This window comes from Mustela nigripes, chromosome 10 (assembly GCF_022355385.1).
Source record: "Mustela nigripes isolate SB6536 chromosome 10, MUSNIG.SB6536, whole genome shotgun sequence".
Classification (NCBI taxonomy): domain Eukaryota; kingdom Metazoa; phylum Chordata; class Mammalia; order Carnivora; family Mustelidae; genus Mustela; species Mustela nigripes.
In genome coordinates this window covers 43,861,720-43,872,805 of record NC_081566.1, presented here as the reverse complement: position 1 = coordinate 43,872,805, position 11,086 = coordinate 43,861,720, and the positions used below count along the sequence as shown (strand labels likewise).

Sequence of the window (11,086 nt, the reverse complement as noted above, 5' to 3'; positions counted from 1 at the left end):
TATGTGCTTTGGTGAGTGCTGTGAAGTGTGTAAACCTGGTGATTCACAGACCTGTACCCCTGGGGATAAAAATATATGTTTATAAAAAATAAAAAATTATTAAAAAAAAAACTATCAGACAAAGAAAAAAAAAACACTGAGCAAAATGACAACCCACTGACTGAAGAAGATAGCCATAATAAATATGTCCAAGAATGTCTAGGAATATAAAAAGAATTCCTACAATGAGATAAGTAGAAGACTGATAACTGAATAGAAAATATATGTATATATATACGCAGAAGACTTGAATGCATAGTTCACCAAAGAGGATCTCTAAATGACCAATCATGACATGAAAGTCGCTCAACTTCATTTGTCCTCAGGAAAATGCACACTAAAGCCCCAGAGAATTACAGATCTGTGTTCACCAGAATGGCTAAAATTACACAGATTGAAAACATGAAGTGTGTTGAGGATTTGGAGCAGTTCGCTCATGGCTGATGGGAACACCAATTGGCATAATCCTTTCAGAAGCCTCTCTGATGCGACCTGTTATACCTAGACATGTTCTTCGTTCTGTCCAACCTTCCCCCCTTAGGTGTGCACTCATCAGAAATGAGGACATGTCTTTGTCAAAACCCTCACAACAACAGCCCTATTTCTATCAGCTCCAAACTAGAATCTACTCAGATGCCCACAAACAGAAACACAAATGAAATGTGGTACATTCACAGAATTGAATATTACATAGCAATAAGAATTAGTAATCTGAATTAAACCCAGCAGTGTGGTTGAATAACAAACATATTTTTCATGAAAGGCTCTACACACTAAAAAAATAAATATCTTTTGGGACGCCTGGGTGGCTCAGTTGGTTAAGCAGCTGCCTTCGGCTCAGGTCATGATCCCAGCGTCCTGGGATCGAGTCCCACATCGGGCTCCTTGCTCCGCAGGGAGCCTGCTTCTCCCTCTGACTCTGCCTTCCACTCTGTCTGCCTGTGCTCGCTCTCGCTCGCTCTCTCTCTGACAAATAAATAAATAAAAATCTTTTAAAAATAAATAAATAAAAATAAAAAAATAAATATCTTTCAATTTATGTAAAATACAAAATAGTCGAATGGATTCCATGATTTTAGAGATCAGGACCATGGTCTCCCTGTGTGTGGTGAGGGAGAGGTTGAGAGGGGCTCACCGAAAGGGACGGAATGCTGGGGCTTCCCGGATAGCTCCTGTTCTTCAGTGTCCTGAGCTTGGTGCTGGGTTCATACAGAGCCGTCTCCATCTTCACTGTCTCAATACTCATCAACCCACTTGTTTATATGCTCTTTATGCATATTATGTTTTAGTAAAAGGTTTAAAAACTCAGTGTTCAAATTTCTTGATTTTTGAATTATTAAATGCAGTTATGACCAAGGAGAGTGATCCTGTTGCTTCACACACATATTTTAGAAGCCCTAAAAGGAATAATTTCCTGGATTGTGGGAAAAGTAGGCCAGCACTACGTTCTTGGCAAAGTTTGCTCACATTGGTCTGGGTCTTGTATGTGTAAACACTGACTCACTCCAAGTTCTGTAAATGATTTTTTTCAATATTATTTTATTTTTTCAGTGTCAAGATTCATTGTTCATGCACCACACCCGTGCTCCATGCAATAGGGGCCCTCCTTACTACCCACCACCTGGCTCACCCATCCCCCAACCAAGAGTTTCTATTCTTTTATCTTTTGAGGGTTTATGAAATCCAGAGGATATCAGCAGTTACTGCTTTGCACATTCCAAGAACTTGAACATATTCTAGCAGAGACCATGCCTGGGTTAATGAAACAAATGAAAAGCAGGCCACAGCATTAACATTCAGTGGGAATGCAGGGAGAATCAGATTCAAACTGACTCTGCTGGGGTTTGGGGTTAATTTTTTTCTTCTACCTTGCAAAATTTCTGAGGGGCGGAGCATCTGGTACTCCCTTTAATTCCCGAGTTGTGTTTCAATTTCCTTTTGAGCAAGTGCTTTCCTGCACTAATCGCATTTCGTAGAGGAAGAGAACTTGACATAGTGTGAACACTGTCAGCTATTAAATGTACCCATAAAAGATCCTCAGAATGAGATTTCCAGGGGAGATCATTTGGCTTATATTGTGGGCTGTTTGTGTTTCAGAAGGTAAGAGTAAGAAAAGGGAGACTTTTCCTATATTATAAAACACTTGCTAATATGCTTTGCATGGTGGCAGTAGGGATTTGGTTTAGAAAATGTGATTTAATTACTGTTCTCTAGCTTCATGTGTGTGTGAGTGCCTTTTGACATTGCTAAGTTTAAAAACTTGTAAGTAGCCTATTTAAATGATATGATTATTTATCATGATTTTATCTAATATAAAAACTCAAAAATGGGTTTTTTTAAGATTTTATTTATTCATTTTCAAGAAAGAGAAACAGAGAGGCAGAGAGAGGACAAGCAAGGGAAGAGGCAGAGGGAAAGGGAGAATCAGACGCCCCGCTGAGCTGGAACTTCCCCCTACCCCACACACACACCCTGAGGATCCATCCCGGGACCTGGAGATCATGAGCTAAGCCAAAGGCAGACGCTTAACCATCTAAACCACCCAGGTACCCTCAAAAAATGTTTTAATAAACATTTTGAAAACTGTAATTATCATAATAATTTCCCTTGAAATTATCATAATTTTTTCTGCTTCAAGTTTTCACCAAAACGTTTTGGGTGAAGGTATTAAGAAGTGTAGAACATATATAGAACCAGAAAATAAATTAGACAATAGAAACCATCAAATCATCAAATAATTAAAATTATTTCAGAGATAGATGATAACTCTCTCTAAAGAAAAATCCATGCATCATTTATAATTGATATGCCACAGCCTTAGAAGTCTTGCAGTGAAGCAAGCATTACTTGTATCATTAGAATGAAAATATCACATAAATTTGAACATGCAATGTTTGTAACGCTGAGTTATTCAAAAGGGTTTATTCCTGTGGTGTATTTGAGATATATTCTAGAACAGTCTTTAGGAGTAGTGAATATGAATGTAGAAGGTTTTTTTCTGGTAACAGTAAGACAGTTACCAGATTTATAATTAAATTTAATTCTAACCTTCCTTCTCAATAGATTAAAAGGTTTCTTTGGAAGCAATTTGGTTTCTAATTAGTGATAGGTAACTAAGTTATGTGATAATATTTGACTGACATTTTTAAACCAAATTAGTTACTTAGCATTCATCAATATTCAAAACTTTTCACTAAGTCAACAAGTTTTGATTGAACCCTTACTTCATGTCAGCCTCTAAGCATTGAGAAATATTAGCAAATAACAGAAAATCTCTCTCCCTGAGCATCTTTCAATCTAGAAAATAAACGTAGCTCTCTCTTTAATTATATCCTTTAGTCGTTTTTGTAAGGTTTATTCAAAAGTATTTAACTTTTTTCTAGGATAGAGCCTTTTTTCAGTTTTGCATTCTAATATACCACTGCTTGCTTTTTACCATGGTAACCTTAAATCTAGTCACCTTTTAAACTAGGTATTCCATCGTTCCTCTGCACACATAAATATTACAGTTAGTATTCAAAAGTAAAATATTGTATTGGCAAAGACTTCCAGAACCCTGTTATAGTTACCAACCATACCAAATATCTTTTTCTTTCTTTTTGAAGATTTTATTTATTCATTTGACAGAGAAAGAGAGCACAAGCAGGGGCACCACCAGACAGAGGGAGAGGGAGAAGCTCCTAAGTAGGAGCCCAATGTGGGACTCGATCCCAGGATCTTGGGATCGTGACCTGAGCTAAGGGGAGATGCTTACTTAACCAACTGAACCACCCGGGGACCCCATAAATCTTTATTTCTTTACCTAAGTGGTTTTTGTGTTTTCTTTAGCAGGAATACTTTCAGTGTCTTAAAATTCACATATTGTTTGCTGAGGTTTTATGTAGATATCATATGTCACATACGGAAGATTTGTTTTATTTGTAGTTCATGTTTAAAACTCAAGAATTGAGACCTAGTTTAATTAAATGGTTTAAGAGGTTACAAAGTGGAATTGGAATTAAATTTAGTGCTACAAAATATGTAATAAAAATTAAATCATAGCGATTTAAACTCCTTACATAATTGATTCTAGTTGACTCATTTTATCTGTATTTTATATTTCATCAAAATGTGTTTAACTGTCATATAGGTTTCTTCTAGTTGAATACTGGCCTGAATACTACAACAATCTTCTTTATTCAAAGGAGCTTGGCATTTTAGCTTTCATAAATGGCCTCTGGTCTTTTTTAAAACTGAACATTCCTCAAAAAATGCTACTCACCAGTAAAGAGGAATAACAGACAATATGACGAATTTATTGGCCCAAGTTTCTCAGAGACCAACTAGTACCTTTTTAATGTGACGTGCTCTCTGAATTCCCATTGCCATTTGTATAGAAACATGAGTTGCTTCCTTATTAAACATCATGTTTGCAGGAGTCCCCACAGGCTGCTAAGAATCTGGTCAGATTTATAGGACAAAGTTGAGAATAACAGCCTCTTAAACATACCACATACTCTTTGAAATTAGCCACAGCCCAGAAATTCCTAGCTGATAAATGTGAAGAAATTAAAACATATTGAAACATGTCCACATATATAGACTATTTTGTATGGAGAGATATATGAGTATCTAGTTCTGGATGTTTAAGGGGCAAAAAAGTTCTTTAATTAAGGACTTAAAATATAGATCGAAGCTAGACGATTCTTTTCAATCAGAAGAGGAGGAAAAGAAATTTTATATATGGTTTCAAATTTTAGTTAACCCTAAAAAGGAAAAAATAATTGACGTTATAAATCATAAGAATTAATTCTAAACTATCTTCTGTTATGAAGTTATATTGTGAATGTTATACATGGTTATCGAAGCCAGACAACTTGAGGTAAAGGTTTTTAATCCAAAATTCTATGTTTCCATTCCAATATTATAATAAGTTTTCTCCTTCTCCCTTCACCAAAACCCCCCATTTTCAGAGATAGTTGTGTGGTGTTTACCTTTATGATGTGACTTAAAGTTGTGCATTGACCCAACTGCCTTCAATATTCTTTCTTCAAAAATATGAGATCACCAGATTGAACAAACCTGAAGTTTATGTGGAATGACAAATACTCTGAACAAATACTTTAGAAGAGTGAAAGCTAGTATTACTCACTGAAGTTCACTGTGAATTATCAAAGTTGATAACTTCTCTGGAGCATTTGAGAGAGGAAACATAGAAAGGGATGATAAGGGTGAAGAACTGGACTAAGCAAGTCTGGCACGTGGGGTATTCCTAAGGAAGGGAGATCTGAGGAGAAGAGCCCCATGAGAAGGGTCAGAGCAGATGCCCCAGAATGTCATGAGACGGAGAGGTCAGCCAAAGCAAACCTTGATTATTTTAAGGGTAGGAATGTCCAGAGAACGCGCATGCTACTCTTCTGCCTGCACATTCTGTTCAGCTACAACTGAATTATTGAATATCACTGAAATTATTCTTAGCCAGAAGTAAGTTCCCAAATAACACACAAATTAATAAAAGTCTTCATTTTTGGCTTTTGATTGCTAGGGCTTGAGCCAAAGTCTAAATCGATCCACTTTTCTTTGCTCAATCCCTGATTGTAGGATGATCCTTGCACTTTCCCTTCTTCCCAGAAAAGCCTCCCCCTCCTCACCCCAGACACCATCCCCCACCTGACCAGGCCTGTGAGATTCTTGCCAACTGATCTCTCCTGTGCTCACTTTACCTATTTAACAACTTTTACTGATTTCCAAATATGGTGCATAAAAAGGACATGAAGTAATTGGGGATGAGAGGAAGTGTTACAATTCTGCTGAAAATTATAAAGAAACATTATAAAATTGGCTCAGAGAAATTATTGTAATAGAACAGAAAGAAATCACAAAAATAATAGAAGGGAAGGGGTAAAAAGATTTGTTAGAACACTTCTATTTGCTTGGGCATTTTAACTCAGCACACCAAGTTTCTCAAACCTTGTTGACCAAAAGTGACTACTGAAATGTTCACTTCATAGCTCCCAAAAGTTTTTATTTTTTGAACTAACCTAAAATCATCCCTGACTTCAGAATTATAAATTAAAATTTAGGACATGTGGACAAGACATACAATGGAATTACAGATATCAGAGTTTCTTGAATTCTTAAAGTAGAGCTTTAAGATCACTAAACATTTGTTCCCAAGTCTTATCTATTACATTTGCTACCATCCACTATGCTCTTTCCTGAGGTTGTCTACAATCTGCAGATGTAATGGAAAGGCTCCATGATAATTCTCTAGTATTCCACTCATTTTTTTTAATTTCATTTCTTTGTTCATCCAATAATCATTTTTTGAGTGACTGTTAAGTGCCAGGCCCTATGACCAGCATTTCCCAAAAGACCATTTTTAGTAGGAAAACAAAAAGAATGGTTGTAGTATTTTATTAATATACTGTATTTTATCACATAAGGTATTGTGATAGAGATAAGCAAAAGAGAGACTACAGGATCATTTAGAGGAGGCAAGAAACCCAAATAGGAATGAGAGGATGGAGTGCAATAGGGTTGAGAAGTTGATCTGTAAGAGCCAGAATGGAGGGAGGGAAATAGGGTCACGTGGGTAGACTTCGCAGGTTGAATAGGAGTTAACCAGATAAGGGTGATAGGAAGGAGGACATTTAAGACTGAAGAAACATCAATTGGTGTACAAAAGACTAACAGTAGATCTGCAAAAATGGAGGCTTGAGATCAGTCCCCACATTTCTAAATCCTCCATCAATGGCATTTCCTCAAGTGCTGCAGCTGTAACTGGGTATAGTGTGTGTTGTTTTTCTTCTTTTTCCTTTTCAATACTTATCCTTCAAGATTGTCATGAGAATTATTCAGATGCCAAATCATTCCTGCTAGAGTTTTCAAAGGTCCTCAATTAATGTCACCCTCTGACCCAGCCCCACTTTACAGCAACCAGTCGGTATAGACTGTTTTAAGAAGCTACCATTTTGACTTGAACAATAATCAGCATTAGGTTTTAGTGAACCAAACACCACATATCCCAAGAAACTTGATTACAGTGATGTATTCAAGCTATATCCTGAGCGTAGCTTGTTTCAGCCCTCATTACTGCATACTTGTTTTCTGCCTGACTTCTTTTTGCTAGTACCTGTTCTCCCATTTGTTTTCATAACCCTGGAATTATCTTCATGGTATTCACACTGTTAAAATTTCAAGAAGAAATTGTATAATCATACTTCTAAATTTTAAATATATTTTATTTCTTCAAATGCTTTAATAATGCAATATAATCTCTCTTTTTCTAGAGTTTTTTTTTTTTTTTAACTTCATTTTGGGTACCTGAGGGTCTCAGTCAGTTGAGAAACTACCTCTTGATTTCAGTTCAGGTCATGATCTCAGGGTCAGAGGACCAAGGCCTGAATAATGCTCTGCAGTTGGTACAGATGCTTTCCTCCCTCTGCTCCTCCCCCCAACCCCTCACACCTGCTCACATGTGCACATAAGTGTGCTTCCACTCTCTCTCTCTCTCAAAATAAATAAATAAATAAACTCTTATAGAAAATTAAAAAAAAAATAAAAACTCCATTACAACTGATATTTTCTTCATATGGATATACATATTATTTACCAAATACCTTTAATTATTCTCATGTTACTTACAAAATACTTTGAATATGTTTTATTTTAAAAAGTTAATTGGAAGGGCACCTGGGTGGCTCAGGGGATTAAAGCCTCTGCCTTCAGCTAAGGTCATGATCCTAGGGTCCTGGGATCTAGCCCCATATCAGATGCTCTGCTCAGCGGGGAGCCTGCTACCCCCTCCCTCTCTCTCTCTGCCTGCCTCTCTGCCTATTTGTGATCCCTGTAAAATAAATAAATAAAATTTTAGAAAAAAAATTTAAAAAGGATCATTGGATCATATATATGTGCACATATAACTAATATGCATATATACCAATAAGAATTTGGGAAAGAAGTTTAATATAAAATACCTACTTTTGCTATTTCCATTTTGTCCATTTGATTTATTTTTTCTAATTTGATTTTTATTTTTCTTAATAATATATTTTAATATCTACTAAATTTAAAATTAGACTAGCTGAAAGATAGTATCTCCTTTTTTTTTCCCCGAATTATTTTAGAAAAACATAATTGTATGAAGAGAACAACTTTAGTCTACCAAAACAATCTGCTACACATTTCATTAAGGTTTTCTTAAATATATAATTTATCATGATTTATTTCATTTGATTAAGAATACTTATCAAATAACAGTTTATAGATACACTGATGTAAAAACAAGTAATTAGCTCTCTGTTTTATGTTAATAACATCCCTTTAAAATTTGAAATTGGGAATATTAAATAAATGATGATTATTAAATTATCAATGATATTTGTTTTTAACTTTAAGCAATTTTTTATAATTATGTCCCTCAATTAAAAGCAAAGTGAATCCTATTCCTATCCAATAGCCAAAACCATTCATACTCTTATTTCTGGACAGAATTATTTTATTTTATTTTATTTTTAAGATTATATTTATTTATTTGTCAGAGAGAGAGAGGGAGAGCGAGTGAGCACAGGCAGACAGAGGCAGAGGGAGAAGCAGGCTCCCTGCCGAGCAAGGAGCCCGATTCAGGACTCGATCCCAGGACGCTGGGATCATGACCTGAGCCAAAGGCAGCCGCTTAACCAACTGAGCCACCCAGGCATCCCTGGAATAATTTTAAATTACAAAATCAGACCAAGAGAATATCTGGGTGATTTTGGTCACCCAGATATTTTTATAATTTTTTTTAAATCTATGGGACACCTGGGTAGCTCAGTGTGTTAAAACCTTTGCCTTCAGCTCAGGTCATGATCCCAGGGTCCTGGGATTGAGCCCCACATTGGGCTCTCCACACAGTGAGGAGCCTGCTTCCTCCTCTTTCCTCTCTCTCTGCCTATCTCAAATTCATTGAAGCAGAGAGTAGGATGGTAATTATCAGTGGCTTGCAAATGGAGAGGGGGGTAGGGATGAGATGATGGTCCATGGGTTTAAGCCTTCAGTTACAAGATGAATAATTCTGAAGATCTAATGTACAACATGATGACTACAGTAGGTAGTAATATATTGTATATCTGCAGTTTGCTGAGAGTCAATCTTAAGCATTCTACCTACAAAAAAGTAATTATGAGGTGAATAATCAATTTTGAAAATCATTTCCAAATGCATATGTGTACAAAGTCATCTCATTGTACACTTTATATATACAATTTTGTCAATTATACTTCATTAAGTAGAAAGGAAACCATTAATAGATGTACAAAGATAATAATAAAGTGAATAACTATAAAACATAATCAAATAATAAAGGAAATCATCAAAAGTGAAAGAGATTGAAAAACAATCACAAAACAGAAGACAATTAGCCAAATGTGACGAATGAGTGTTCACCGATCAATAATTGCTTTAAATATAAATGGATTAAACTTACCTATTAAAAGGAATATAGTACTTGAATGAGTAAAACAAATAAGAACTCACTTTAGATTTAAAGACACAATAGGCTAAAAGTGAAGGAATGGAAATAGATACTTCATATGAATGGCAACCAAAGAGTATTGGAGGGGCTATCCTTCTATTGGAAAAAATTTGGCTTTATATCTAAAACTGTCTCTTGAAACAAAGAAGGACAATGTATAATAATAATGAGTCAATTCAAGAGGAAAATGTAGCAATTCTCAACATATGTGGATCCAACATTGGAATTCCTAAATATATACAGCAAATATTGACAGATCTAAAGAAGAGAAATTGACAGCAACACAATAATATTAGGAGACTTCAATACCCCACTTTGAATAATGGATAGCATACCCAGACGGAAATTCAAGAAAGAAGTTCTAGATTTGAAAAACAATATAAAAAATGGACCTAATATATATATATGGAATTTTCCACCCAACAGTGGAAAAGTACATTCTCCTCAACTGCACGTGAAAGATTCTATGCAGTATCTTTTCCAACCACAATGTAGTAAAATTAGAAATCAGTAACAGCAAAAAGAATGGAAAAATTCACAAATAAATAGAAAGAAAATAGCACACTCTTGAACAACAATGGATCAAAGAAGAGAGTGCAAGAGAATTTTTTTAAAGTACCTTGAGACAAATGAAAACAAAAATACAATATAACAAAATTTAGAGATGCTGCAAAAGCAGTGGAAAGAGGGCAATTTTTAGCAACAAATGCCTACTTTGAAATAGAAAATCTTATATACACAACCTAACTTTAAATGGAAAACAGCAGGAAGGTTCCTCAAAATGTTGAAAATAGAACTGCCCTATGTCCCAGCAATTGCACTACTGGGTATTTACCCTAAAGATACAAACGTGGAGATCCGCAGGGGCACGTGCACCCAAATGTTTATAGCAGCAATGTCCACAATAGCCAAACTATGGAAAGAACCTAAATGTCCATCAACAGATGAATGGATCAAGAAGATGTGGTATATATACACAATGAAATACTATGCAGCCATCAAAAGAAATGAAATCTTGCCATTTGCAACAACGTGGATGGAACTAGAGCGTATCATGTTTAGCGAAAAAAGTCAAGCGGAGAAAGACAACTACCATATGATCTTCCTGATATGAGGAAGTGGTGATGCAACATGGGGGTTAAGGGGGTAGGAGAAGAATAAATGAAATAAGATGGGATTGGGAGGGAGAAAAACCCTAAGTGACTCTTAATCTCACAAAGGGTTGCTTTGAGGGTTGCTGGGGGGAGGGGGGTTGGGAGAAGGGGGTTGGGGTTATGGACATTGGGGAGGGTATGTGCTTTGATGAGTGCTGTGAAGTGTGTAGACCTGACAATTCACAGACCTGTACCCCTGGGGATTAAAATATATTATATGTTTATAAAAAATAAAAAATTTAAAAAAAAAAGAAATTTTATATAACCAAAAAAAATAACCTCAATGAATTAGAAAACAAACGAAACCCAAAGTTAGAAGGGAAGCAATAATAAAGACTAGAGCACAAATAAATCAAATAGAGAATAATAAATCACCCTATTCCACTGTCTCCCTAATAAC

General features: G+C 35.7%; 1 protein-coding gene across 7 annotated transcripts in view; it reads left to right on the top strand.

Moving 5' to 3' along the window:
* The first annotated feature begins 1,980 nt into the window (after positions 1–1,980).
* Positions 1,981–11,086, top strand: part of LOC132025682 (complement factor H-like) — a 34,341-nt gene continuing 25,235 nt past the window's right edge. For all 7 annotated transcript variants that reach the window (XM_059413300.1, XM_059413299.1, XM_059413304.1 and 4 more), the window contains exon 1: positions 1,981–2,139. In XM_059413300.1, the coding sequence (XP_059269283.1) occupies positions 2,082–2,139 (58 nt within the window). In that variant the 5' untranslated portion in view covers positions 1,981–2,081. The remainder of the gene's footprint in view (positions 2,140–11,086) is intronic.